This window comes from Cladosporium halotolerans (assembly GCF_011745625.1).
Source record: "Cladosporium halotolerans strain TM138-S3 chromosome Unknown Sca4, whole genome shotgun sequence".
Classification (NCBI taxonomy): Eukaryota; Fungi; Ascomycota; class Dothideomycetes; order Cladosporiales; family Cladosporiaceae; genus Cladosporium; species Cladosporium halotolerans.
This window is the reverse complement of record NW_027191455.1, coordinates 790,123-817,831: the sequence shown is the minus strand read 5'-3', so window position 1 is coordinate 817,831 and position 27,709 is coordinate 790,123. Positions and strand designations below refer to the sequence as shown.

At 56.6% G+C, this 27,709-nt stretch overlaps 10 protein-coding genes across 10 annotated transcripts; 7 read left to right on the top strand and 3 right to left on the bottom strand.

The window, feature by feature from the left end:
• The first annotated feature begins 595 nt into the window (after positions 1-595).
• On the top strand, positions 596-3,482 carry WHR41_01754 (uncharacterized protein). Its single transcript, XM_069370360.1, has 2 exons — positions 596-804; positions 860-3,482. Exons 1-2 carry the CDS (start codon positions 765-767, stop codon positions 3,388-3,390), a joined length of 2,571 nt encoding a protein of 856 aa, XP_069232945.1. The 5' UTR covers positions 596-764; the 3' UTR covers positions 3,391-3,482.
• Positions 3,483-5,345: 1,863 nt separating this feature from the next.
• Positions 5,346-9,752, top strand: WHR41_01753 (uncharacterized protein; the record flags this gene model as incomplete). Its single annotated transcript, XM_069370359.1, has 1 exon — positions 5,346-9,752. One exon carries the CDS (start codon positions 5,346-5,348, stop codon positions 9,750-9,752), a length of 4,407 nt encoding a protein of 1,468 aa, XP_069232950.1.
• A 2,669-nt stretch (positions 9,753-12,421) lies between these two features.
• Positions 12,422-14,122, top strand: WHR41_01752 (uncharacterized protein; the record flags this gene model as incomplete). The annotated part of the gene is made up of 1 exon (XM_069370358.1): positions 12,422-14,122. The coding sequence occupies one exon, from the start codon at positions 12,422-12,424 to the stop codon at positions 14,120-14,122; it is 1,701 nt and encodes a 566-aa protein (XP_069232951.1).
• A 591-nt stretch (positions 14,123-14,713) lies between these two features.
• WHR41_01751 (uncharacterized protein) lies at positions 14,714-18,013 on the bottom strand (the record flags this gene model as incomplete). Its single annotated transcript, XM_069370357.1, has 1 exon — positions 14,714-18,013. One exon carries the CDS (start codon positions 18,011-18,013, stop codon positions 14,714-14,716), a length of 3,300 nt encoding a protein of 1,099 aa, XP_069232948.1.
• Positions 18,014-18,308: 295 nt separating this feature from the next.
• WHR41_01750 (uncharacterized protein) lies at positions 18,309-19,303 on the top strand. Its single transcript, XM_069370356.1, has 2 exons — positions 18,309-18,758; positions 18,808-19,303. Exons 1-2 carry the CDS (start codon positions 18,540-18,542, stop codon positions 19,120-19,122), a joined length of 534 nt encoding a protein of 177 aa, XP_069232949.1. The 5' UTR covers positions 18,309-18,539; the 3' UTR covers positions 19,123-19,303.
• Positions 19,304-19,834: 531 nt separating this feature from the next.
• WHR41_01749 (uncharacterized protein) lies at positions 19,835-20,299 on the top strand (the record flags this gene model as incomplete). The annotated part of the gene is made up of 1 exon (XM_069370355.1): positions 19,835-20,299. The coding sequence occupies one exon, from the start codon at positions 19,835-19,837 to the stop codon at positions 20,297-20,299; it is 465 nt and encodes a 154-aa protein (XP_069232727.1).
• A 313-nt stretch (positions 20,300-20,612) lies between these two features.
• On the bottom strand, positions 20,613-21,593 carry WHR41_01748 (uncharacterized protein; the record flags this gene model as incomplete). Its single annotated transcript, XM_069370354.1, has 1 exon — positions 20,613-21,593. The coding sequence occupies one exon, from the start codon at positions 21,591-21,593 to the stop codon at positions 20,613-20,615; it is 981 nt and encodes a 326-aa protein (XP_069232726.1).
• Positions 21,594-22,491: 898 nt separating this feature from the next.
• WHR41_01747 (uncharacterized protein) lies at positions 22,492-23,547 on the top strand (the record flags this gene model as incomplete). Its single annotated transcript, XM_069370353.1, has 1 exon — positions 22,492-23,547. One exon carries the CDS (start codon positions 22,492-22,494, stop codon positions 23,545-23,547), a length of 1,056 nt encoding a protein of 351 aa, XP_069232733.1.
• On the bottom strand, positions 23,270-25,529 carry WHR41_01746 (uncharacterized protein). The gene is made up of 4 exons (XM_069370352.1): positions 25,387-25,529; positions 25,037-25,319; positions 24,058-24,989; positions 23,270-24,004 (listed from the first exon to the last, which is right to left on the bottom strand). The coding sequence occupies exons 1-4, from the start codon at positions 25,498-25,500 to the stop codon at positions 23,984-23,986; spliced, it is 1,350 nt and encodes a 449-aa protein (XP_069232732.1). The 5' UTR covers positions 25,501-25,529; the 3' UTR covers positions 23,270-23,983.
• A 110-nt stretch (positions 25,530-25,639) lies between these two features.
• Positions 25,640-27,705, top strand: WHR41_01745 (uncharacterized protein). Its single transcript, XM_069370351.1, has 3 exons — positions 25,640-25,896; positions 25,951-27,440; positions 27,495-27,705. Exons 1-3 carry the CDS (start codon positions 25,745-25,747, stop codon positions 27,533-27,535), a joined length of 1,683 nt encoding a protein of 560 aa, XP_069232735.1. The 5' UTR covers positions 25,640-25,744; the 3' UTR covers positions 27,536-27,705.
• Positions 27,706-27,709: the final 4 nt, after the last annotated feature.

The window sequence follows — 27,709 nt, the reverse complement described above, 5'->3', positions numbered from 1 at the left end:
GCTGTCTTTGGTCTACAGCACTTACATCGGCAGCAGTTGCTGACGTTCCACTAGCGTCTGACCTTGGAATACTTGGACTGACGCTTGGCAGATTGGATATGGCACTCCGTAGCTCTTCCAAGTGAGGGTCATGCGAGTCGCGCTCTCGCTGGCGTCTGCGCAAGGCTTCTGCTCGGGAGTGTTGAAAGCACCGTAGTTTCCACACTCCGTTATCGCGGGCGAGGGCAAGGAATCGAGATGACACAATCTGACAGCGAGCAACATCTGCCACCTCTAAGACTGCACGAAATCAGTGTCTCGTATCAAGACGGTCATTATAAAGGCTTACATGATAAGATCGAAAGTATCACCTCGTCTGGGAGTTGGTCCATAGCTTAACCGTTGTCTCTCAGTGGCAAGTGGCAACAATTCTCGGTATGCGTCATTCGATAGGAGCTCGGTGGCCGATTTAATCAAGATAAGCTGCACGATCTCCGTTCTGGCGCATTCATTGAGTTTGGTAACGATTGCCGTGAGACGACACGCTTCAGCCTCAGGTGTCACTGCTGCCAGCGCCGATCGTCGCTTGCCGGAGCTTGTGGTTCGGGCGGCGTCGCTTGCTCGCATGACGCTCAGCGGCCGACCAAACAAAGGAAACTTGGCCACATTGCCGCCATCACTCTCAAGTCTCATAGTACTACCTGAACTTCCATGCCGATGAGGTGAAGGATAAGCATGTTCTATGTCGTGCCGAGCACTCGGATAGCACATCACCACCGTCCACAATGAAACAGTCCAGCTGGCGCATCCTGCCTCTGCTCCTGCGTAAGCCACTTTCGATCAAGATTATTGACAGTCCACCCCGCTAATGCTACTACAGTCGCGTTCTGCATATTCATCGCCCACGGTCTTGCTCGAGATGCGGCGCACCATGTCGACCAACAAAAGCCGTTGCAGGAGAGCCACAAACACCCAGGCTCGACCCGATGGGAGGATAGCACGCGAGCAAAGGATGATGTTGAGCAGGAGAGCGCGGGGGACAAGAGACATCATGCTGTAGACGAGGCGACCGCGATCCTTCGTAAAATCAAGGCGCCTTCAGTCTCGAAGCTTGCAAAGTACACACAGAAGCCGAAAGGGCTGTTTGGCACCACAGCATACTACGCGAAGGAGGCGTTCGTCCTTTTGTTCATGAATGCGCCCAAAGACGAGAACCTGATTTCGACGACGACTTCTCAGCCGATCAAGCTCGCACAACCTTTGTCGAAGGCTGTGGCCTTGCTGGAGGATGCAGCAAAGGACGACGACGCCGACGCTATCTACTTGTTGGCGGAGCTGAACTTTTACGGAAATCATACCCACCCCATCAATTACGAGCAGGCTTTCAAGAGGTACAAGCAATTGGCAGAGTTGAACGGAAACAGCACGGCACAATACATGGTTGGCTTCATCTATGCGACGGGCTTGAGTCCGCAGGTTCCGGCAGATCAGGCAAAGAGCATGCTCTACCACACTTTTGCTGCCGAACAGGGCAATACACGCTCGGAGATGACCCTAGCATACCGACACCACACAGGCATTGGGACTCCACGTAATTGCGACGAAGCCGTCCATTGGTACCAGCGGGTGGCGGACAAGGCCATCGAATACTACCGCTCTGGGCCTCCAGGCGGTCACAGCTTGATCCGTGATTCCTACCGGCTCGTAGATGAAGCAGGAGGTGTGTACGGTGAAGGCGCGAGCGTCAGCTCCTCCGGAATCCACGCAAAGCAAGGCGGTCCGACTAGCGATGCTTACGCGGACGTGGAGGATGTCATGGAATATCTGCACTTCCAGGCATCCAAAGGTGACTTTCATGCCAGCTTTGGTCTAGCCAGGGTTCATTATGACGGCGGTAGGGGAATGAAAAGGGACCTCAAACTTGCTAAGAGCTATTTCATGGACGTTGCGAGGCAATATTGGGACCGCAATGGACACATCAAGAATGACGTGTCGCCTGGAATGGAGAAACTCGCTTCGAAGTCGGCTGGATACCTCGGTCGAATGTTCCTACGTGGGGAGGGGATGGAGCAGAGCTTCACCAAGGCGCGGATCTGGTTCAGCCGAGGCCTTGCAAATGGCGATGCTCTTTGTCAGTACTCTATGGGATTGATGTACCGCGATGGCCTTGGTGTTGAGCGAAACATCAAGAGGGCGAGCGAGTTCTTCGGAGCTGCAGCGGACCAGGACCTTGCGGTTGCCCAGACGAATCTTGGTATTATGTTCCTCGACCAGGGCGACATTCCCACGGCAACTCGCTATTTCGAACTTGCCGCTCGCAACAGCCACATCGAGGCGTTCTACTATCTCGCGGAGATGAACAATCAAGGTATCGGACGTGACCGAAGCTGCGGCACGGCAGCCGTACAATACAAGATCGTCGCAGAAAAAGCGGAGGCCATCTGGGGCTCCCTAGGTGAAGCCAACGACGCTTTTGAGCAGGGTGACAACCAGAAGGCACTTGTTCATTATCTTATGGCTGCAGAGCAAGGCTCTGAGCATTCCCAGGCCAACGTCGCATGGCTGCTCGATCATTCCCGCCCCCGCTGGAGCCCGGTTGACTGGCTCATTTCATTGAAGCAAAACACCCAGACTGCATTGGGCGACGCCACTCTGGCTCTGGTTCACTGGACTCGCAGCGCCAAGCAGCACAACATCGACTCGCTTGTGAAGGCGGGTGACTACTATCTCTCCGGACTGGGCACTGTCGCGTCACCAGAGAACGCGGCCGCATGCTATCAAGCGGCTGGCGAAAGCTTGCAGTCTGCGCAGGCGCTGTGGAATCTGGGCTGGATGCATGAGAATGGTGTCGGCATCGATCAGGATTTTCACCTGGCTAAGCGCTTCTATGATCAAGCGCTCGAGATCAACCAGGAAGCCTACCTACCAGTCAAACTATCGCTGTGGAAGCTTCGCTGGCGCAGCTGGTGGAACACCGTAACCCGCGGTGGCATCAAGGGCATCGATGACGAATCCGAGAAACGCAAGAAGCGCTCGCTGTCCGAATGGCTCGATGACTTTCTCAAAGCGGACGCCGAGATGTACGCGCAGCAGTACGAGGCAGATGACTGGGACGCCCAGCATGATCCCATGCCCGGCGGCGATGACACTTGGGATGACGATATTGACGTAGACGACGATGTCTTCGTAGCACTTATGCTGGGAGGGCTTTTGGCCGCTCTGGGTTGGTTAATGTGGCACAGAAACCAGCTGCAGAGGGCCGCTGAGGCTCGGAGACGAGAGGCCGAGGGGGGCCGGCAACAGCAACAGCAACAGCAGCCTATGGCTCAGCAACAACCTGATCAAGGTCTGTTCCCGCAGCCTGGTCAGCCCGAGTTCAATGATTGGGTCGCCGGTGGAGTTGCGAACTGATGAGCAGGGTATGTGATGATTTATGCCACTTTAGCGAAGCGCTGCATGTGTAGATATTGCTCCGAATGACCGATGTACACTTTCTTTTTCCACTTTCTTTTTGCACGCATGTGATGACATGAAGCTTATTTGCGACCATTGCAGAAACCCTCCGCAGGTATGTGTTTATGGTCTTGCTCCCGTGCTCCTGTAAGACCACCTTCCTTGCACTCAGCAACCTTGCGTAGTGAAGTCGCAACGCCTGGTACAAGGTTACGTCAGTGGTAAGAGCTCATTAGCGCGCTCCACCCCTGCCTCTCTGTTGCCTGACTGAGTTGAATATGAAAAAATGAGAAGTAGCGTAAAAGCAATGAATCAGTAGAAATTTAAATTCGGGTGATAGTTTCGAACTCGAACAGATAGCAAAATACTGATGATCTACCACGTGAGCGGGAAGTAGCTAGGCGTTCAGCAGCACGGCCCAAGGTTCCCGTGGCGTTGGAGCGCGAGCTTCTCAGCGGCGGCACAGCCGACAGCCTGGCGCAAGCGCAGTGTTTTGCCCGCCCCGGACTTTGCTGCTAGGGAGCCACTTCACGTCTTGACTTCTGCGCAGAAAGCCAGGTGAAAGTCGTCACTTTCCATCAACAACACCCCAGACACCACCCCTTCCTCTACTCTCCGCGACCCCCTCGATTTGCGAACCACCCTTCACTCAACTTGCGCTTTTCGCGCGCCTGTTGTTTTTCCTCCCTCGACCTCACGCGACGACGCGGCGCATCATTGCCATAAATCTACGAACCAAGACACCCGCGACCCAGACGAGACGATTTCTTCGCCCGCCCGGACTGCAACTACGAGCAGCACGTCTAGTTCTATCACGGTCTATCTGCCTGCATCATAATCTCTCGAAAACATCCGGAATCCCAGATAGAAGACTGTGGACAGACGGAGGATGAGCAAGAGAGGTGCTGAGGGACAAGGCGGCGCTGAAAGATACGGAAGCTGGGGCAACGATTCTTCAGCCATGGATGAAAAGCCGAAGGCCGCGACGGCCGCGCAAATGGCCAAGAGAAAGTAAGTACATTACCATTCCACGTTCTGTTTATTGATGAGCTGCTCTGGTTGGCCTGGCCGGATCATTGCTGGAGTTGGATGTCTCTGAAATTGAAACCCGAGACGTCGTTGTCTGCGAAGAAACTCGCAGCCGTGTGAATCAAACTGCTCTTGGAGCTGTGAATGCTGGTTAGCAGAAGTACGGTCGAGAGGTGTCCGCCCAAGATGTCCGCCCAAGATTCGGCCCATCGCCATTGTCGCTCGAGACTCCTCTTCCCTCTGTGACAATACGATGCCACCGCAAAATCTTCGCCACAGCCCTTTCAACTCTTGAATGAAAATAAAGAGAGTGGGGTCGGAAGCTGTCTCCTGCAAGGATTCTTGAGATGTGAGAACCTCCCAAACGCTACCTCTGCAAATTCAATTGGCCACTAGCTGTTACAAATCGCTCGACCGACTGCCTTGTGTCAAGCTAGAAGATGTCACCTTCGCGTGTACACCTTCGGTGAGCCACAGTCCTCCACCATCGAAAGAGGCTGAATCAGTTTCGACGGAGACGATATGCAATCACAAATCACACAATGCTCCTCTCATGGGCGAGCCGTCAAAGGGAGGTCAGAATGTGATGCCGGCGGGGATGATCGCTGCGTCGCGGCTAGTGATGCTTACAATCACCCTTCGGTCTTCTTCACGTGTCGATTCAGCGGCGCAAAGCATTGGCATTCACCTACTTAGGCTGGTGGCGAGCGCACTGCCTCCCGTTGGCTGCAATCCCTACAGTACCTCACTTCACACCCGTATGCATTGTCGCCAAGCTTCCAGCCAAGTCTGCATACAGACACCAGACGCTACTTCCGACAGACACGACAAGACACATTTCGGAAACCACCAACGAAAATCGATCCTCCCTCGACGTCGCTACAATGTCGTGGCAATTGGACGTGGCGTTTGGAGCCGGTGGCAACGCCAACGAACGCGAAGACCGCGTTCCGCAGCTAAAGGACGATATGGACGTCGAAGGAGGCGACACGTCCATCATTACGGACAAGGACGGAGACGTGGTGCTGGAGGACGACGACACGCCTGCCGACGAAGGCGACGTGTCGCACCTCACAGACGGCGATGGCAACCTCACTATGGAGGACGCCGACTTTGACAACCTCGCTGCCGACGGCAGCACTTCGTCCGTTTCTGACGACGAAGATAAACACATCTACGACGGCGACGAGTACAAGGAAAGGGAACAGCTCCGGGTGGCCGGGTCTGAAGCTGCCCGCGGCAGCCTGACGCAGCAGTTCGGCATGATTTACGAGACGGAACCAACCAGAAGCAGCTCTGCTGCACCCATTGGCGTACTGCGCAGATACGGACTGAGAGCTAACCCAAGCAGAATCGCCAGTCTAAAAAGAGGCGGCAAGGCTCGGTCTGCGTCTCCCTTGACCGGGCCGAGCACCACATTCACACCTCCGAACACATTCAGCACCACGCCGAGCACCTTCAGCTTCGGCGGCAACAACAGCCAGCAACCAAGCGGCGGTTCATTTACATTCGGCCAGCAGGAAACCCCTGCGCAGAGCACCATGGAGCAAGGCTCATCGTCTGCATCCTTCACATTCGGGCAGCAACAGCCGCAACAGCCCAGCAGCAACGGGTTTGGTCAGCAGACCAGCAACCCTTTCGCAGGCTTCGGCCAGCAACCCCAAGTGAATGGCAATGGACAGGCTGCGCCTTCATTCGGCGGCTTTGGCCAGCAAGCACAGACCACTCAAGCACAGGCCAACGGCAACGCTAGCAACGTGCCTTCCAATCCGTTCGCCGGATTCACTCAGCAAACGCAGAACAACAACAGCCCATCACTCGGCGCCTTTGGCACACAAAGCACGTCAAGCAGTCCTGCACCCACAAACCAATTCTCCGGCTTCAACGCACAACCTCAACAACCTCAACAAGACAGCGCCGCGCCGTCCACCACGTTCACCTTTGGCTCGGAGCAGACAAACGGTTCTTCCACGCCCACTTTCGGTGGGTTTGGTGCCTCCCAGTCCACACAGAAGCCAGCCGAACAGCAGCCGGCTCAGCAACAGTCAGCTCAACAGCAAACAAACAGTCTCTTCGCTCCGCAGCCAAGCACCGAACAAAAGAGCCCGTCCCCTTTCCAGGGCGCAATGTCTCTGTTCGGCAAGCCGACCGATACTCCCAAGGCAGACGGGTGGGCTTCCTTCACAAGCGCGTCGCCTGCTCCAAGTGCTGGAAGTCAACAGGCTCCAGGCACCAGCGTGCTCAGTGGTTGGCAAAAGGAGCAAACTTCGAAACCGAGCTTTACGTTCTCGCAGTCACAAATGCCCGCTGGCGAAGAGGACGAAGACGATAAGATGGTCAGTCCGCAAAAGCAAGAGCCTGCCAAGCCTGCATTCACTGGCTTCGGTAGTACGTCCAGCTTGTTCAGCGCTCCACAGCCTGCTGCACCGGCGGCAGGCAGGGATTTGTTTAGCCGCATTTCGAGACCGAATAGCTCAGAAAACACCCAAGCGCCTCCGTCTTCCGACACTATGGCAACACCCAAGGCGCCCGCTCCCTCCGGCGGCGACCTGTTTAGCCGCATCACCTATCCTGACAAGGCCAAACAACAGCCTGTGAGCGCAACTCCTGCGCCTAAAGCATCGAATCTCTTTGGCGGATTCTCAGCCGCGCCGCCTGCAACAGCACCGGCAAAGAACCTCTTTACAAGCGCAGCCAGCAACACCGCTGTACCTGCCACACCGACTCCTTCAATGGAGACTCAAGCTAAGGCACCAGAGACCCTGAAGCCTACCACGTCATCATCCAGCACTTCACTTTTCGCTGCCGCTGCGCCGAAGCCATCTGCGACGAGCTCGCTGTTCGCACCAAAGCCTGCTGAGGCCAAGGCGCCCGAGGCACCCGCAGCCGCAAAATCACAGCCGGCCTTCACAAACTCCCTTTTCGGATCGAGTACCCCCAAGCAAACAGCTTCTGCATCGCTGTTTACTCCTGCGGCATCCAAGCAATCCACGAGCAACATTTTCTCCGCCGCTCAGACGCCCGCGGCAACTGCACCTGCGCCTGCACCTGCGCCTGCACCTACACCCGCACCCGCACCTAGTCAAACTCCAGCGCCCGCCGCATCTTCGCATGCGCCCGCGCCCGCCACCTCTACATCTGCCAAGGCGTCTGAGCCCTCTTACAGCCATTTACGCATGCTGAACGAGGGCTTCTTGGCTCATTTGCAAGCCGCCGACCGCAACGCAGATTTCAGCGAAGTATGCAGGTTCTACATCCTGAAGAAAGCCAAGATCGACGAACTGGAAGCGAAGAAGAAAGGCAAGACGGCCTCTAAATCATCTGACGCAGCGCCGAGCTCGAATGTCTTTTCCCGCAGCTCAGCTGCAGCCCAGGCCCCGAAGCCCGCGGCGCCGAGCAAGTCGAACGGGGTTGATCTGACCAAGAGCCTCTTTGGACACCATCAACCTGATGCTCAGACGCCCAAGCCTGCATCCACGACTGGCCTGTTCACCAGTGTGCCCGCTACCGCCCCGGTCAAGAAGCGCGGCATTCAGAGCGACGAGGACGACGCTCCCTTGACAGAGAAGCGCAGGAAGTCCGGTGACGCTTTGGCATACCCTAAGGTTTCGTCCTCGACTGGTCTGTTCGGCACCATGCCGTCCACTGCGCCGACGAAGAAGCGCACCGAAGAGGATGACGTGCCCGCAACGGAGAAGCGCAAGAGGTCCGGTGCAGCTTTGGAATACCCTAAGCCGACTCCCTCGACTGGTCTGTTTGGGACCGCGCCTTCAACCGCGCCAACGAAGAAGCGCAGCGTCGTCGACATCGAAGATGATGACGTTCCCGCCGCAGCAACGGAGAAGCGCAGGAAGTCCAACGAAGCTGTCGAGTACCCCAAGCTCTCCGCTAGCGCCAGCAACACCGCAAAGCTTTTCGAGGCAGCTCTCGACAAGCCCGCTGATGTCGGCGCCGCGGCGAAGTCCCTGTTTGCATCAGAGCCGGCCGAGCAAGCGCATAAGCCTGGTGACGAGGCTCCCAAACCCTCGATGTTTGGTGGCTTCAAGCCATCTACCAGCTCGCTTTTCTCCCCGAAGCCGACAAACGACGCGCCGAAGGCAGCGACATCTGCTTCCAGCCCAACACCTGCTGCCGCTAAGCCTGCCATGCCGAAGCCCGCTGCCGCTGGTGGTTTCATGCCCACCTTTGCCGCGCCGCCTGCCGGTGGATCCAACTTCCTCTCGGCTTTCGGACAGAACGCCAGCAAGGCACAGGATGCCGCTCGCCAGAAGGCCATGGACGAGGACTTTGACAGCGAAGACGACGACCCAGAGGAGTGGAAGAAGAATTACGAGGAGAAGCAGGCGGCGAAGCGCAAGGCTATCGAGGAGGCTGCGAAGTCTGGCGGCGGTTTCTCCATGAAGGCCGCCTCGGGTCCTTCTGACCTTGGTGGGAAGAAGGGTGAGGCTACGGCCTCGGGGCCTTCTTCCCAAGACCGAGCGAAGAAGGATGAGGCGGCCGCGGAGACTCCGGCTGCCGATAAGACTTGGAAGCAGGGAACTCCGATCAAATTCGGTGCCGAAGCCAGCACGCCCGCCGCCCCGCTCACTGCCCCTCCCAAGGGTACAGGTCTTTTTGGAAGCAGCACCGGCTTCAAGTCTTTCGGCAACGCCGGCAGCAGTACACCGATGCCATCCAGTGGCACCTCTTTGTTCTCGCAGACCCAGAAGACCCAGAGCAACGGCGCAAGCCTGTTCTCTTTCACCAGCAAGTCTTCGACCGAGAGCTCCTCGTTCCCACCCCCGAAGGCCGCAGAGCCCGCCCAGCCCAGCGCTGAAGCTACGACAACGACTCCCACCGGCGAGGAAACTGCGGACCCTGACGACGAAGCCGGCAAAGACCCTCAGGTCGAGGACATGACCGCGCTCCAGGCCTCTGAGAAGGAAGAGTCCGACGTCCTCTACCACGTCGCCAAGGCCAAGTCCTACAAGTTCGAGACCAAGGCCAACGCCGAGAAGCCGGAGTGGACGTACAAGGCCCTGGGCCCCGTCTGGCTGCTGCGCAACAAGACCACCGGCAAGGTTCGCCTGCTGCAGAAGGTCGCGCCGCTCGGCAAGGCCGGCATGAACTTCAACGTCCTCACCGTCGCTTCGATGTACGCCCAGCAAGGCAAGCGCGTGACGGCCAGCTTCGTCGACCATATCAATGAGACTGAGCCTAAGAAGCCGACTCAGTGGTATGTGCAGTTCGGCAGCGAGGACGACGCGAAGGAGCTCGCGAGGCTCATGAAGGAAGAAGCCGAGAAGCAGTGACTTTGATCACTGACTAAATTTGCATTGTTTTGATTGCTTTGCTTTTTTTGAGATTTCCATGCATTGCAGAGCGGGGTTTGGTTTCTGGTTACGGTGTACAGTAAAAAATTGGACCGGGGCCCTATCCATAATCACACCAGGATGGGGATGGTCCGCAGTGTAAGACTGGGACCGCGTCTCTAATCACGGTATGACGACGGTGGGTCGCTCTCCGCGTGTGTCCGTGTGTTTGTAGAAAGGAATTCATGCCGATTGTTTACTCTCAAGACTACTTCCACGATTTGCCTCAGCTCATCATGCTCCCTTGCACCCAGAATGGAAATCACGTCGAGCCTCCATCATTACCAAGTGAGGTAAACCCGCGTCAGCCAACTTGCCTCTTCAGGAAAGTCTTTGCGCGCCCGCAACGGAAAACATTTCGAGGAAATCCCTCCACCAATGCGCAAGTCGTCGCAACGACATTCAGCGGTGAGCACCGACGAGCTTTTTTCCAAACGGCCACCAACCACTCTCGCGACGCGCCTATAGCACGCAAAACCAAGCCTTGAAGTGAACTTAAGGTATCCTGCATGCATGCCTGGGGCCTCAGTAGCGCCAAGCTTTGTGGGTCCTGCCCGTCGAGCACACTCCCGCGGTCGTCGCCCTAGGAAATTCTTAGCCGCGCAGGGCAGGCAGATCTGCCGGGCGCAGCGCAACGTCTATACCACTCGCTGATGGAGCGACTGTGATGGCTGGGGGTCAAATCACCACTCATTGATTGATTGAGTGATTGATTGATTGACTGGTAACAGACTCGCGATTTAGAGTGCGGTGTGACGGAGTTGGCTTACGGATCACGGCCTGGTGATCGACGGGTGCTTCATGCATGGTTGGAGTTTGGGAGTCACGCCATCGTTGTCATCAAGGTGAGAGGAAAAGTACATGACGGGGATACCTGCGCGGGAGGCGCGATTGACTCGCTGCGGGAGCGAAGTCTGCCGTCGGGAATGACGAAAAACTCGGGGAAGGGATTTTCGCCCTGCCCTGAGCAAGGCAGACGACGGCGACGACGACGGATGCTGTGAATAGCATCGTCGCGAACACGAAGCTCGTGAGGGTACGGACAGTAGGGCCGTCGCATTCGATTTCCTGATCGGCGAGGGTGCGGAGTCTGGCACGAAAGAGCCTTCAGGGCCTCGACTCTGGGGTAATAATCTACCGATGTCGGGCAGAGTGGCGAGCTCCGCGACGGCGTCGACGAGCAAGCCGCACCGGAGTCCGTTCGCCTCTCTAAGAATGTCCCACGAGAAGGCTGTTTGCAGAGAAAAGCCGCGACGGCGGCCCTGTGCCGGTAGTACAACGGTGTTGGGCGCTGGCTTTGCCAAGGTACCAACTCCGCGGTGCGCGCGCACCCCGAAGCAAGGCTGGAGGGGGAGAAAGCCAGCGAGGCAGCGGTATAGTGTGACGATGGCGTGCGGCGGGCGGGAGATGGCGAGGACGTGCCCGTCACGATGCCTTCACGATGGCGTCCGGCAGCGAGAGCCGTGCCACGCCGCTGAGTCGAGGCAGGGGAACGAGGCGCTCTCGACGCCTCCTCCGCACGCCTGAACCGGTATGCCGACGAGGCAGCGCCGGGCGGAGAGGCGACAGAGCGCGCCCACGTGGGTTCTGCGGAGCGCGAGAAGTTTCTGCCCGCTGATGGTACGGCGTTCGGTGTGAGCGCCAGACTTCATGGGGAAAGCAGACGGCGGCATGGCGTTTTGTTGAGATCCACCCGCGCTGTTATTGCCCCGGTTGGCCCTGACCTATGCGACGGCGATGACACACGCTCGTGAGCGATTGCTATACACGCGCACCAACGCGCGTTCGCCTGCCGCAACAGGCCTGGCGAGCGGTGGAGGGCGGTGGGTGGCAGGCGAACGGACGGCGTCACATGCTGGCGGCGCGCAGAGTCACGGGCGGGTTGGCAGGTCAGCAGGCAGAATGGGCGCGCGCAAAAAGAAGGACATTATCAAGCATGCGCCCTTGGCTCTACACGCAGCGCGCCCTGTGGGCGATCAGGCACGAAAGCGGGAGTGGAGGTGGTGGTTGTCGGTGTTGCTGAGCTGAGCAGCGGCGCAGATCCAGCGATGCGGCGATGGTGGGCGGCTGCTGGGCGGCGCTAGGGCTGAGTGGGCTCGTCAGCGGGCTCCAAGCCTGGCGAGCCTGGGGAAGCGGCGGCGTGCGCATTGGCGGGCCCGCGCCCGGAGTCTGGCAGGCATCGCGCGCATCGAGGCGTAATTCGCCCGTCAGGTTGACTCAACTCGAACCCTTTCCAGCCCTTTGCTGGGTGACGGGCGCGCTCGTCTCGCACGCACGCCCTAGCATCGACCAGGCCGCCCTTCCACCGTCGCGCGCCGCAAACATTATATAAAGGGCCGGAGCCCGCCACCCTCCACCAGGTAGGCCATTTTCATTCCGCCAGCAGTCATCCCATAACAGGCCTGATCGCCACGCCACGACGTGCGGGGAGCAGCTACACACAGCTATCTCCTTCCGTATCTCCAGCACTGGCACAGCAGCCCATTGGTCCTTCCTGCTCGTGTGATCTTGGAGGTGCTGCTGAGCCTCGCTCGCGACCACCCCAAGGAATCATCCCACCCTTCTCCTTACCCCCATCATAAAGCAGCCGCTTGGCCGCATCCATCACCATGTCCGCAACCAACAACAACAACCATCACGGCAACGGCGTTGCCGGGATCCAATTGCCCAGCATGCCCGGCCTTCCAGGCAAGCTGCGCAACATTGTGCACAACCCCAAGCCAGATATCAGCATCCACCTCGACAGCCGCAGAAAAATCTACTCTACCATGGACAGAATCCAGGGCACAGTCGTCATCACTCCAGCGGTTGACACCGAGTTCGACGACGTCGAGATCGAGTTTATTGGCACGTCTAAGACGCACGTTGATAGGAACACGACCGCTGCCGCTATCAGCGGACGCTCGGAGGCGTATCACACTTTCCTGCGCCTGAGCCAGCCACACCTGGACCGTCTTTACCCCGACGACCGGGCTGATCGAACGCTCAAGGCTGGCAAGACCTACGAATTTGGCTTCTTCTTCCGCGTGCCCAAGACTCTGCTGGACAGGGTCTGCAAGCACAAGGTGAACAATGACATGGTCAGAGACCTGCACCTGCAGTTGCCACCTTCGCTGGGAGACCAGGAATTGAACAGCAAAGACGGCACTTTGGACGACATGACGCCCGAAATGGCAAGCATTAGGTATGGCGTCTTTGCGCGCATCACGAAGCTCGGCGGCGGCGGAGACCCCGAGAAACGCACCCACGTCGCCTCCAAGGCACGTAGGATCCGTGTGGTGCCTGCTTTTGACGAAACGCCTCCGCTCGACGTCAAGGGCATGATCGAAGACAATGTCAAGACCGAGTACGTCCTCCGCAAGGAGCGCAAGCTCAAGAAAGGCCTGCTCATGGGTCCGCTTGGCACTTTGGTCATGGAGGCTGCCCAGCCAAAGAGCGCCCAACTTCCTCCCGCCAACGCCGAACTTGGCCACTCCCGCGTCGAGACTTCGGCCACGATCATGCTCCGCTTCGAGCCTGCGAAGGGGGTTAAGCAGCCTCCTCGCCTGGACAGGTTGACCAGCAAGCTGAAGACACGCACTTACTACTCTACCAGCGCACGCCATGATGTGCCCAAAAAGGCTGATGGCGAGTTTGATGCGTCGAAGGGCATGCACGGCTGCAACATGGAACTTGCGTCTCGCGCCGTCGGTAAGTTCGATTGGCGCCTCGAGGAGGCCGATGCTGCAAGTCAGCCCTCCAGCCGTCGCGATAGCACTGCGTCGATTGAGGAAAAGCGCTGGATCCCTGCGCCTAGCTCGACATACACCCCTGGCTCCGCTTTCTTCACCGCCAAGATGGTCGTCCCCATCGAGCTGCCAAACACCAAGCACTCCTTCGTGCCGACCTTCCACTCATGCCTCATCAGCCGCACTTACACCATCGCCTTGAGTCTGTCTTTGCAGACCGCCGGTCTCGGCGGCTCAGTCGACCTGCGCATTCCCATGCAAGTCTCCGCGGCGCCGCCGATCGATTACGAAGAAGACGGTGTCCGCCGCCGCGAGTCTGTCTCTTCGGCCGTGATGAACACCGACGTCGAGGACGACATCTCCTCTTTCTTCGCCCCGCGCAGCCTCGCCAACCCGGCCGCTGGGCCTGCGCCCGCTTCCGAGGGCACCGCCTCTCCTCCCTACGCTAGGAACAGATCGCTGGAGAGGAGTGACACCCTCGACGCCCCGCCGCCTGGCTACACCGACCGCGAAACCAGCCGCGCTGTCAGGACCACCATGCAACCTGAGAGCACGATCATCCCGACGCTGTCTGTCCGCTAGTCGCAGGACGAAGGCTCGCGATCGCGCTCTCCAGAACCGTCCGATGAGCAACAATAAAGGCATGCGATCGCCCATTCTTAATGTTATCGAGATTGCGAACACCTACCAGCAACAACATCAACGACCTCACGACACCTCACTCTTCTTGGATATTTCTTTTCGGACAAACATCAACGATCAACGACTTCGGTTTTTTCTGCTTTGACTCCGGTGGATGGGAACAACTTTGTCGCTTTTCTTGATACCCTTTTCCATTATTTGACCCGCAGACTTGGCTCGGGTGGGTTTTTGCAACCTTCACTTTCTTAGCGATGGCGTCTTCGGGAACATAGATACAGGGAGAGGAACAGGAGGGTTTTCCACTTTCGCAACTCCAGAACATAGCAATTTAATAGACTTGGGCTCGTTGGAGCTGATACACCACACATCATATCTCTTTACCATTTCTCGTGGGTCACTTCGTACATGTGTGATGATTTGCGGAAAGGGGCACTCGTGGAAGCAATGTGGCTGAACGTCGCCACAAACATTACATTCCCACCATTACCTCCTACATGTGAAGGCACTTCCGAATACACATACATGCATAGATCACACCTCCTTACATACATCTCTCGAGACACTTCCCACGCTACACCTCCCACCCCCAATCTCCCGCTCCACCATCTCAATCCCCGTCAAACTCGGATACCTTGCCGTGAAATCCGCCTCGAGATCCTGCACCCCTTCGTCACCACCACCGCCGCCCTGCGCAAACGCAGCAGCGCCATCTCCCCGCGCAGCAGGCCCAGCAGCGGAACCTGAAGACCCCTGCGGCGGATAATCCGGCACGCCCTCGAGGTCCTTCGCCAGCAGCGCCGCAAGAGCAGTTGGTTTCGCTTGCAGGGGCGCAGCCGGCTCTGCTTGCGCCTGCGGCTCGGCCGGCGGCCACTGCGCGGTGCGCAGGACCTTGGGCTTCGGCGGGGCGCTGGGGCGGGAGACGACGCGCTGGTGCTGGGGCGCGGGCGGAGCGGAAGTGACCTGCGCGAGGGCCTGGCCCGATTGCTGCGGGCGGACGCGCGGGTCCGCGAGGCCCGGGACGGACATGTCGGAGGGCGGGGCGCGGAGGGGGGGCGGGGCGGCGGGCTTGGGGCCTGCGCGCGAGGAGGTCCGGGGCGGCAGGGGTTGGGATTCTTGGTCGGGCTGGTCGGTGAACTTGCCGTAGCCTTCTGCGGTGCGCGGGGCGACGGGGGATTTCTGGCCTTCTTCGAGGAGGGTCTGGACGCGGCGCTGGATGGTGCTGGCGCGGCTGGGGTTGGGCTGGGAGCCGGTGCCGTTGGAGGTGAGGGTCGCGCGGTATTGGGCGGCGGCGTCGGCGACGCGCTTCTCTTCTTCGCTGAGTCGGCGGCGTTCGAGCTCTCGTCTGACTTGGGGGGGGATGTCTTCGGTTTCGTCGATGGACGAGCTGGTTTCGGTGTATCTGCTTGGCGTTGGCTCGGAGCCTTGGATGGGCGAGAGGTTCTGCGAGGGGTCGCCGTATGTAGCTGCCTCCGGCGTTCTTGGCCGGTTGTCCTCTTGGGTCTTGTCCTCGCCCGGGTTGTGCTCGAATCGCTTGAAAGCGTCACCAAATCGTCCGGCAAATATGTTCTTAGCGTTCGAAATCGACGGTATGCTCGATCGCTTTTTGTGGCCTGAAACACCGTGCCTGCTATGTCTCCGATTGCTGGAATCTGCCTCTTCATTGCTTCGCAGGTAATCGAGATCATTTTCAATATTGGACTGGTCGGGAATCTGCTCGTTACTATCGATAGCGATCAGACGAGGGCTCGATTGGCGGCTACGAGTCTTGTCCATGGACCTCCGAATCTCGACCGAGGACTTCCTAGCAGCCTCTTGGTCTCGCAAAAATTCGAGATTAGAGCTGACATATGCACTGCTCGGGCGCTGGCGGGGCTGAACAGACTGGGCTCTTGTGATTGATGATTCATCGGCAAGCTCCAATTGCGAGGGACGGTGCCCTTCCAGTGACGGCCTGGAAGATGTAGGTGACTTTGCCGAAGCAACAGTCGTCGACGACTTTGACCGGAAGGTGTCCAGTATGCCCGGCCTTTTCGGCAGTTGGAGCTTGGTCTGTGAAGGTTCTGCATCGGGTGTGAGTGATTCAGGGACTCTCGGTACACTCGTCGACCGGCTATGGTCGGGCACCTTCCAGATGGGCCTTTTGCTGACTTCAGGCATCTTGAACGCAGGTTTGTCGTTCGGCTTTGGCTTCTCTGGCTTAGGAGGCGGTGGCGAGCTGCCGACTGCGGTGGATTTGTAGTTTGTCTGCGGCCTAACAGGTGTGGGTTGATGCATGAGAGGAGACTGCTGCGAGAAGTCACGGACGCGATCCGCAATCTTTGGCTTCGCAGGCGGTGCCATTGGTTTCTTGTTTAGCTGGGTTGTGCTTTGTGACTTGATCGCTTCGGCTTGCGGCTTAGAGGATGCGAACAAGTCATCTGCAAGAGCATTGGTCATGCGCTCATCGACATTGTTCTGAATAGGTGGCGAGGTTATAGGCGGGCTCTTGTCGAACTGGAACTGGCCACTCGGATCGTGCGCGATCGAGAAGTCGTCCAGCTTCGGGAACCTCTTCGACAGCTCATCCACCGCACCGGCGCGGACTTCGTAGTTCTTGGAGTCAAGAGCGGCGAATGGATCTCCTCTGGCTGGGGATGGGCTTGGCTGTGCTGAGTTTGACGCTTGTTGCGAGACGGCGGTAGGTCGTCCTCTTCGCATAGGCGCGATGTCGGGTATGCGCTGTGCTTCTATCTTCGAGCTTGCCTTCTGCAGTCCTATCGGGCCTGGCGAGGACGTGGAACCTTCGTTTGGCGGCAAGGTCTGATTTCTGCGGGCCTCAGACTGGGTACGCTCGGCGTAAATGTCTTTGATCGGGACTTGCGTTCCACGCATCCCGCAAGTCTCTTTGACAACCTGATAGATATTCGGACGATTCTTCGGGTCTTCCTTGAGCATCCATCCAATGAACTTTTTCAGCTTCTCCGAGAATTGAGGGTAGCTAGGGTACTTGAAGCTGGCGTTCAAGATGGCCATCTGTCCAACCTCCTCAAAAGGAGTCGTGTAGTAGCATAGCTTGTACAGCAGTACGCCGAGCGCCCAAATGTCCGCCTTTTCATCTATCGGTTGCTTCCGCCACACGTCGATCATTTCCGGGCTCCTGTACTGCATGGTGGTGTGTTTCTGTACATCCTCTTCGATCAAACGTCCCTCTTCCGTCGTCCTGGCAGCAGCTCTTGGGGGCGCAGTGCTTCCGAAATCACAAAGCTTGTACATTGGAGTTCCAGAGTCCGATTTCGAAATCAGTACGTTCTCCACCTTGAGATCCCTATGCAAAAGAGGCGGCTTAAGGTAGTGCATGCATGCCACGCCCTCTGCGACGTCGCCGAAGATCTTCAAGATTTCAGGCTCGGTCAACCTGTGTTGCAACCGCGTGTTCATGAAATCAATCAACCCTCCTCCTCCGCAGTATTCCATCAGCAGAAACACTTCGTAGCCTCCTCCGTTGAGTTGACTGGCGTGGCTGTCAATGTATGTGACAATATGACGGTGTCCTTTCAGCTTCTTCATAGTCTCCACCTCCGTCCTCATGTTGGCCAGATGGTCCTTGTCCGGCACCGCCACACGCTTGAGCACTGCAACCTCATACTTGTTGTTGTCCCGGGGAATCCGGGCGACGTAGACGTGGGCGAAACCACCTTCGGACAGGTATTTCTCAATTATCACTCGGTGATTGCCAACTTGAACTTTGGTTCCTGGGAGAAAGGTGCCTGGAGGAGCATTGGAAGCTGCCGGTGACCCTCGGTGGGCGGCACCTCTGTGGGGGAGAGCGGAAGAAGGGTAGGCGGATGCCATGTCGGCGGAAGTCGAGCAGGGAAGGGATCGAGCTAGCTACGTCGCTTCACGGCATTGGCGAGACAAGTGTTGGAAGAGACGTCCTAAAAGACGGGGCAAGGATACAAGGCAAAAGGTGTGGTTATGCCACCACGTAACTCTTTCGGTCAAGATGCTGCCTCGAGGCTACACCTGGGCGTATGCCAGCACGGCCAAGCCCCCTCCAGCGTCATTGACGGAAGTCCTCAGGCCTCCCAACGCCTAGGGCTGTCTTCAGGTTGCACTCCACCAGCGCACGATCCTACTTCTCCCGAGCGACATGACATTCGTCGAAGTAGTGCGCTGTGCATGTCAAAGTACATGTTCGGTTGCACGACTGGAGACCGCAATGCAGGCATACCCCGCCAAGACCGCTATCCGAAGATTGACGCCGCTGTCAAACGCGGATACCGCATATAGTTTGCCGGGTGCTGCTATACACCGTCGCGAATGCGCAACATCAAACTCAAAATGTCGACCCATATCATGAACGCTTGCTCGCAGCCAGATGTGCAGCTGTTCTGTTCTTAGACAAAGCCCAACATCACCCATCATGTTGCAAAGCATACAGCAAGAAGCTGAATCCTTCGCGCGCACGTACGGCTCATTTTGGGACACGCCCGATTCCTGTTCATACGAGAATCATCGTACGGTTGCCACTAACGCTGGCCGTTGTTACACATCGGGTTGTACCATTCTGACCAATGCCGAGAAGTCGACGCTCGAAGTACGCTCGTTGCCTCTCATAGCTCCATCTAAGCTAACACTTGGCCTAGTCACCAGAAGCAGCGACGGCGCTGATTGCCAAAGAAATGCGCCAGAATATCGCATCACATCTCGGTTGCCACATGACTCTCGAGGGGGTGACAAGCGTCGTTTATAGCGAGACATCGGTGCTATGCTGGATCACTTTCACTTTCCACCCACAGGCAGGCCACGAGCTCGAAGGCAAAACATGGACGTTCACCAACGTCTACGGCTATCGAGCGGCGCAACCTCAATTAGAACAAAAGGCTGGATGGGAGTTTGTGCTTAGAGACAATGAAGTGAATGAGATGCTGAAGGTTGCGGGCTGGTCATTCAATGCCTGAGCTGATCATTTGCACTCTACGTTACGATACTGGTCCCGAATCACATCATGGGGATGTCTAATGCGCGCCAATATCAGCCCCTTCCAAGGCATGGCTGTTCAATAGTATTGGACTCTGGCATAGCCTTCACAACGATCGTATTTCTCTCAATGCATGCTCGCTTTCCGACTGGCGGTGGCCTATGGAAAAAGTAAAACTTGGACAGCCGTATGGACAAGATTGTACTGTCCAACCGTGGCCTCATATTTCAGCCCAATTTTGGGTACAAGGCTCACATTTGGACCTGAATCATTGTTCTCATGACCCTCGTCATTTGATAGGCTGCTACCCGAGCGACCCGAGCAATCGTTGCACTCGTGCTTCCGCTGGCGCCATCTTCCCTGCTGTGTGACCAACGCCACTTCTTCGCTTGATCTTGCCTTGGCACCCTCCATCGATAAGTAGGCAGTCGCTAAAGTGGCACGAGATTTTCAGCAGGAAAGTAGGCTCGCCAGCGCAATGATAGGTGGGATTTGCATCGATCGATTCTTATCATGCGCCAATTCACCACACTTCGACAAAGGCCGCGTGCCTAGCCGTACGTGTATTTCCTAAAGGCCGCCGAAATATTCGAAGGTTAGTCTGGAAGGTCCAACGACACCGTTACGCTCAAACGAACAGCTGTTCTCAGTACCGCATCGCCAAACCGTTACATGCTTGCGTGGACCAGACCATGTCATCCCTCCTGAACCAGACGAACTTCTCCCTCTATACCCTTCCAATCTCCTGGATCGTCTGCCTTCTCCCTCGCCTCTATGCCGCCTACCTCTACACAAGCACAACTAAGAAGCCTCTCGATATCGTCCTGCCACGCGCTCTTGCCGACAGAGCAAAGGCCGACCAAGCCCTCCCTTCCACCACTAGAGACCGGATCGTACGCGCCGAAGCCGCGCAGGCCAATGGGCTGGAGAATGTTGGCTATTTCGCTGCCGCAGTCGTGGCTAGCAATTCTGCGGGCGTCAGCAAGGGCCTACTGAATGCACTGAGTCTGGGATATCTGATGAGTCGGGTGCTGTACAGCTGGGCGTACACGGTCGGAGAAACGAGGAAGGTGGCGTTGATTAGGACGGGAGTCTTCTTTGCTGGGCAAGGAATGATCTTTGCATTGTTCATATTGGCTGGCAACAGGCTCAGGTAACGAAGGGCCAAGAGACTCGTTCGGCAAAGGCCGATGCTCAAGCTTCTATGATTACTTTTCAAAGCTTGAGTTCCGCATTGAGATGTGAGATGACCCTGGATGAGCGCAGCAGCTCTCAAGTTGTACAGGTGTATATCCTAGCAACGACGATACCTGTCGTCGCGCCGCGAGGCTCTCTACATGTCCATATCGCGAGCCGATCCCATTTGCCATAACGCCGTGAGTCCCACAAGACAATAGTCCTCCCATGCGTGGATCAAAACGCCAGAAACACCTCGCTCCAAAAATAAAGTTGTCATCGTGCCGGGCGGTTTTAGCAGCACCTCCCCTTCCGTATGCCTCGCGGGCCCTCAACTTCTGCGTCGCCCTCGTCCCAGCTGCCACTCGTCAGCCCTCCAGGAGTGGTCGGAAAACCTAGCCAGCTCCTCCTTTTGTCGCCGTGCCCAAGCTTGAAGCTCCCTTGCCCAGCGCCAGGCAGATCAAAGTAGCCCGGCGCGCCTCCCTGTCCGTCCACGCCAGGAGATTGTGCATCCGATAATGCTTCCATCTTCCTCGCGTGCTGCTCGACAAGCTTTCGCGTGATAACGCGGAATACCTCGTCGATTCCCTCCCCGTCTTTTGAGCTGACCTCATGGCAGCAGTCCCAAATCGGATCGCTGCCCCAGAATCCACTCGAGCGATTGCTCTGCGGGCTCGCGAGCACCGTCCGCCCATCGATCCCTCCAAAAGTCAGCGCCGGCGGCGGCGGCGGGCTACCGAACGCCCCAATCGCAGCCGCCGCACCGTCCGCCTTCCCTGTCGTAGACGCCGCCACGGTCGCAGGGTACAGCTGCTCCGCGACGTACCCAATGCACTTCTCGAACGGCACCTGCCTCTTCTTCGGATCCGCCGCGACCAGGTCCGTCTTTGTCCCGACTACGTGCACCACGATTGGACTGCCCTCCCCGCTAGTATGCTCCCTTAACTCCGCCAGCCATCGTCCCATCTCTTCGAAGCTCGAGCGGTCGCCGACATCGTAGCACAGGATCGCCGCGTCCGCGCCGCGGTAGTAGAGTTTTGAGATACTGCGGAAGCGCTCCTGTCCGGCCGTGTCCCAGATCTGCAAGCGGATGGTGGTGCCGGACTCCGGGTCGTGGACGCGAGTCGTGAGGAAAGAGGCGCCGACGGTAGACTGGGAGCGATTGGGCGGGATGAAGCTGTTCTTGACGTAGCGGTGCACGAGAGAGGTCTTGCCCACGGACTGCGCGCCGAGGATGACTAGTTTGGCTTCGAGCGAGGGCGGGTTCTGGGCCATTATTGTTTGGGAGCGTGGGAATATTTATGTTATGTTTACTGGGTGATTCTAGGACGGATGTTGCGCAATGTGAAAGGAGTGTGGTGCGTTGTTTGAACAGGTACTCTGAAAGGCTGCGGCTCTCCTGCTTTTCAAGAAGAAGTCGTGGTATGGCGTCCGTAGCTCGGTGCCGGTGCCATGCTCGGGTTCGGGGCTAGTCAGCGGTTTGGAAGGCCAGGGATTGGCGTGGTGGAGTTTGAGATGATTATGCGTAGTGCATGGGACGGACGGTATTGGAGCAACGCGAGAGAGCGACTTGGGTGGGTGTGGGAGTTGCTGGCGGTCAAGGTCACATGGCAGGCGTAAACACCGGTGGTGGAGTGACCGTAGTGGACGGCAAGGCAAGAAGCGAGAGCGGCTTGCTGGCCGGCGCGAGAGAGGACGATCTGCGATCGGGTCTCGCTTCTGTGCGGGATGGCGCCAGGCGAGATGACCACGCCGAGCAATCATGATACAGTGTGTGTTTCGGAGTTGACATGGGTGTCAGAGTATATGTCGGATATCATGCGTTCATTAGAAGCGTTCCGTACAATCAAGAAATACATGCATTCTTTGGGTCTCAAAGACCTATGCCTCGGCCTCGTCGCGACCCGATTGACCAGGGTGACGTCAAAGCACCGACTCTCCAGATTTCCGCGATTCATGCTCACGAACGACTGAACAATGCTGTCCTGATTCGTACAATACCAGTGTTTTAGATCAAGTAAAGTACCGGGTCAGTCCTACCGAACAAATCCACCGCCACGTGCTAGAACGAACAGGAATCAGAACAACATCTTCTGGATGGCGTGAAGACATCCAGCTTAACCTGCTTCGCACTTCCATCACACCTCTAGGCGAAACTCAAAAATCCGTACTCATGCTCTTTGCTCTTGGCTCCAACGGCTCAGGCCAGCTCGGTCTAGGGCACGATGAGGACGTCGCTGTACCTCAAGCTGTCCTCGCTTCAAAGGAGATCTTCTCATCCGGGATCAAACGACTCCTCGCTGGTGGCAATCATACCGTCGTCCTGAGCTGTGACGGCCGCGCCTGGGCTTCCGGCGACAACAGCGATGGAAGGTGCGGGACTAAGGATGGCGAAGCAGAAGCACAATTCAAAGAAATCTTCCAACCCGACGGCCGTGCTGGAAAATGGGACGACGTAGCTGCAACGTGGTCGGCGACTATGCTCACACGCAACAACGGAGCAGAGACCTGGGTCTGCGGGTCCGGTGACAGCGGCGAGCTGGGGCTAGGACAGGGAGTGCGTGAGGCAAAGCTTATGGCCCGAGTCCCTGCTTTCCCGCCTGCAGGCACGCGCATCGTGCAGCTGTCTGCATGCATGGCGCACGTCGTTGCCGTTCTGGACGACGGTGAAGTTTGGGGATGGGGAAAAGGGCGCAAGGGGCAATTAGGCGAAACGCTTGAAGATGCGTGGAAGCCCAGAAGGATTGAGAATGTCGGGTTTCGGGTCGAGAGAGCTGTTTGCGGGAAAGACTTTACCTGCCTGGTCGGAAGCCGGGATGTTGGGGAGGTTGCCATGTTGGGGCCTAACGGAAGGGACCGGTTTGAGGTCAAGGCGCAAGCCCCGTCGAAAGTTCCTGATAGGAAAGAAGTGAATGCATCTTGGGGCAGCGTCTATATGTTGCAAGAAAGCGGCAGAGTAGTCGCTTGGGGACGTGATGACCATGGCCAGTTGCCTCCGCAGGATCTCCCACTAATGGAGAATATTGCCGCTGGCAGTGAACATTGTATATCATTGACACAAGACGGGAGAGTGCTAGCATGGGGCTGGGGAGAGCATGGAAACTGTGGAGAGAACATTGACGCGAAAGGGGATGTGAAAGGGAATTTCAACGAGATCCGTGTCTCTGGAAAGGTAGCAGGTCTTTTCGCTGGATGCGCAACGAGCTTCATCGCTACCTCTGGAGGGTGAATGGTCGTCGATACAGGAGATGCGGATCATCTCCAATTTCTCTGCTAGTGCGTTTGCGCGATATCAAAGCGGTCCTGCACCAGCTTGTGATTGCGTACCGGAGTAACGGGCGGCGTAATCGCATTTTGCGGCCAAGCATTCAGGGCGAAGAAGGCTCACAGTGCACTGCAGCGAATCCGAGCAGTCACAGTACACGGATTTGCAGAATCAAGCGACAGCTTCGAGTAAGGATTCGTCCCTGGCTCGTTGGTGAAAGAAGCGGACGTCATGATGCTATCGTAAAGTGCGAAGCACCTTCAATCGGATCGTACACTGGACATGAGGGGCATATGCGTTAGCGGATCCAAGGTAGCGAGAGAATCCACAGCATTTTGGCTGTAAAAGCACTCGACCTCCGATTGGCGGAAGAGGGGCTTTCGGCGATGATTGCTTGCTTTCAATCAAACATGCCGTGCAGCTAGATCATGTTATCAGCATGAAGTGGTGTCGAAGCTTGTCAATAGACTTTACCTGTGAAAGCCTTTGCGTGGGTTCCAGTCCGTCTTCCCACTGCGAAGGTGTCTGTTGCTGCTGGCTTTGCTTCGACGGTGGTGCCACCCTGCCGCTGTCGCGAAAGGTTGGGTGCGGTTCTGACCCGCGCATGTCGTTACCAGCGTCCCAACCCAACATCTCTTCCTCTTCCTCGTCGTGGTCGAAGTTGGGAGGATCCCACGTCCGCTCATCATCACCGGCTGGCATGAAGAGACTGTCGTCGTCAGGCTCCGGTTCAGACACAAGTGGCTGGTGGCTTTGAGGTCGTAAAGGCCCGCGCTGACTCTGGCTGGATAAAGTCTTGTCTGGATTAAGACGTGCGGCAGGACGAGCCGGTGGCGGCATCTCCGAAGTGCTCCTATTTTGCAGGGTTACTGGCGCGATCGATGGCTGACGGGAGCTACTTCTTGTCGAGACAAAGTTGGGATTTGGTGTAGACGAAGCGCCGCGGAAGTCTCCCATGGTCATTAGAGTGAAGGAACAGTTGACGCCTTCGTTCTGGTAGCTGAATTGCAATGGTCTTGTAGGATAGGAGAAGTGCGCAGATATGGGCGTGTGCAGTGTCTCTGCGTGTAGGACCATGGCTTTGAAGTCCTTCACATTGATGGTGATGTGTACATTTTCTTGCATGTGAAAGTCGTCGAAGTCCTCAGTATGGAGCGTGATCACAGTCTCCATTGGTTGCTTCAGCACTTCCTTGCCATCTTGGATCTTCTCGGTGAAACTAGTAAAAATGACTTTGCCGTCTGCTGCGCAGATATCGAGTTGCTCGGTCTTGGGTCCAAAGTATTCAACATACTCGCGCATAACTCTGGCGGAGATGCGCCATCCTTGTGTTGCTGCGGTCTTGTCAAAGAGAGCATGCATAACTTCGACAGGTTCATATGTGAGACGATATGTCTTGGTCATCCCTGCGGCTATCAGTATCCGCGATACTTGACCCTCGTGGACTACTCACCATGCTTGCAGAGCATTTTCACCACAAGCCGGCACTCAGCCTTGCCTGGGCGATCCTGCACGCTCACATCGCAGCGGTCAATACTCAACTCCCGTCCACGTGCATCATTAGCTCGACCTTTGAAGACAGATTGCAGTGCTCGATTGTATAGTTGGCACGTAAAGCGGTCGCCGGTTGCGGCGGGGCTTGTGGCATTGAAAGCATAGCTGATGAAGAACGACCGCGCATCGAGAGCGAATGACGCACATGCTGTCTTGGACAAGTTCAGTGCGGTGAGAGTAAGCTATTGGCATATCAGTCTCACATCTGTGACTAATGGTATCTGTTTCTTCTCTTTCTTGTGACCCTACCTTGTCGCCACGCGCCTCAATCGCCACCGATTCGCCGAATTTGGCAAGGCACACGAGCGCCTCATATATGCGCCCCGTCGCCTCGGGTGTTAACGAGAAGCCCAGCACCGTCATCTCCGCGTGACTTCGCGCGATGCCAAAGCGAGGTGGTGGACGAGGTTGGGTTGGATTCCTTGGCGGCGCGTCTCGCGCGTCGTCCGCTTGAGCTTTCGCCTGTCGCGACTCCGCTTTGGTCAATCAATGCGAGCAGCAACAACATCAACATCATCACCTCCCATCTTTTGGCAGCACGACCAAAGAAGTGACCATCAATACTATCAAGAAGACACATTGCCAATATCGATGCAGTAGCCCTATCATGGACGGCACCAACGTTGGAGTGCTGCCAGCAGATCTGTTCCACCTGCTTTCGGCGGAGCTGTCCGCTAGGTCGGATTTCGATACGCTGTACAACTGCGTCGTGAGCAGTAAGCAAATAGCTAATTCTGGTGCCATCACTGCATTGTATCGGTATGAATCGCTCTGTCGGTGACTGCAGATGCTGTAGTTGCTGACCCTGCCTAGCATCTCTCACGATTGCCCCGTTAAGGGCGGCGGCCTTGAAGAACTCTCCCTCTCCGAACAAGACTTGGCGGTACAAAAGTGGTCCATATTATGGCGCACCATCATCATGTCTGCCCTCGGTCAGACCATCTATCCTTACTGCAAACACCTTCGCATGCTTGACCTACGGGATCTTGGCTACCTGCTCGACGAGGATAAGTTCAAACAAGGTAAAATCATGAAGAACTTCTTCTCGGGCGCGATGGAGCGCTTCCACCTCACTGTCGATGCACCAGTCCGACAGGGTAGTAGGAACAGGCCCAAGAGACTCGACACGAAGCGCATCATTACCGCTATCGGAGACCTCATCACCGAGCAATCGCCTCTGCTAGAGGCTTTGACGGAACCAATTCCTGGCGGCATATTCTCATCAGCATTGTTGAATTGGGCGCCCAGAATGACGCACCTTCGTCGTCTGGACTTATGGGACGACAGCACGCTTGCGAACGAGGACGTCCGCAACTTGCTGCTCTCGAATTGCCCACACTTGGATGCTCTTTGTATTTATTCAGCATCGCACGACGCAGACAAGCACCTCGCCGCCTTCATAAGCGGCATGAAATCCAACACACTGACCTACTTCGAGAACATCAGCAGTTGCCATCTGGGGTTAGAGACAGCGATTGCACTGAACAATCATGGGAAAAGCCTTTCATGCCTCAAGCTCTTCCTAAATGATGGCGAAACCAAAGCGTTAGGGTGCCTTCAGCAATGCACATCACTCACAACACTTGCGATCAACTACTCCGGACCGCCAGATGACCTGAAAGCTTCACAAAACGATGTCTACCTCGAGATTGTGGATTGGCTGCGCAACTGCACTGCACTGCGCGACATAAGTATTTCCAACATGATATCCGCGCCAGACATGATCATGCCTATCCTGTTGAATGAGGAAAACCAGCTACATAAGCTACAAATCAATTCCAACGAGGGCCTGATGTATCTGGTAAAAGATCATGAGGATTTCCACCAAGCGATCGGCCAAAAGTCAAGCCTGCGTGAGTTGCTGCTGCGAGCCGATCCAGAGGGACTAGGCCGGGACCACATCGACACGCTAATGACCTCCATATGTTCTTTGAAGGACCTTCGCCTGCTGAATCTCACACGCATTTCGGATTTCTTCAGCGATCAGCACATCAAGGTCTTTGCACATCATCTGGAGAACCTGGAAGACCTGTACATTGGAGGTTACGGTATCACCGACGGTGTCTGGGACAGCGTGGCACGCTTGAAGAATCTGAAGAGCCTGACGTTCTCCGGTCTCACAAGCTTCACCGCAAGTGGCATGCTAGTCTTCATCAATCAGTTGGGTGAAGGCAACCGCGGCATGTTGATGGCTGTAGACAACGCGGAAGCGGAGTCGTCGTTGACTCCAGAAGAGCAAGAATTGGTGAAAGATGCATTCTCTGCGAAGCTTGATGGGAGGTTCCAATATCAGCTATGGAGAGGTGCGTTGGATGCGTTTCGGACGGCTTTGGCCACTTGGCTGACATGATATGCAGACCTCAACTACGAGGAGTTCGACTCCGATGAATCCGATTGATGAAGGAAACTTGGGATCTGTCAGATTAGCGCGGCGCTTCCAGGAGAGCAAATTGGCAATGGAATTACGGCGGTTTAGCCAAACAATTGCTTCTATAATGGCATGAATGGTAGTACAAAACATCAAAAACAAGCCTCGCGATGACGTCAATTCGTTTGCGCGCCAGCGAACGCC

Coding starts and splice junctions, on each gene's coding strand:
- WHR41_01745 (XM_069370351.1), top strand. CDS start 25,745: ATGGACGGCACCAACGTTGGAGTGCTGCCAGCAGATCTGTTCCACCTG. Junction 25,897..25,950: donor GCCATCACTGCATTGTATCG/GTATGAATCGCT, acceptor GACCCTGCCTAG/CATCTCTCACGATTGCCCCG. Junction 27,441..27,494: donor CCAATATCAGCTATGGAGAG/GTGCGTTGGATG, acceptor CATGATATGCAG/ACCTCAACTACGAGGAGTTC.
- WHR41_01750 (XM_069370356.1), top strand. CDS start 18,540: ATGTGCAGCTGTTCTGTTCTTAGACAAAGCCCAACATCACCCATCATG. Junction 18,759..18,807: donor CCGAGAAGTCGACGCTCGAA/GTACGCTCGTTG, acceptor CACTTGGCCTAG/TCACCAGAAGCAGCGACGGC.
- WHR41_01746 (XM_069370352.1), bottom strand. CDS start 25,500: ATGACGGTGCTGGGCTTCTCGTTAACACCCGAGGCGACGGGGCGCATA. Junction 25,320..25,386: donor TTGAGGCGCGTGGCGACAAG/GTAGGGTCACAA, acceptor ATATGCCAATAG/CTTACTCTCACCGCACTGAA. Junction 24,990..25,036: donor GAAAATGCTCTGCAAGCATG/GTGAGTAGTCCA, acceptor TGATAGCCGCAG/GGATGACCAAGACATATCGT.
- WHR41_01754 (XM_069370360.1), top strand. CDS start 765: ATGAAACAGTCCAGCTGGCGCATCCTGCCTCTGCTCCTGC. Junction 805..859: donor CATCCTGCCTCTGCTCCTGC/GTAAGCCACTTT, acceptor ATGCTACTACAG/TCGCGTTCTGCATATTCATC.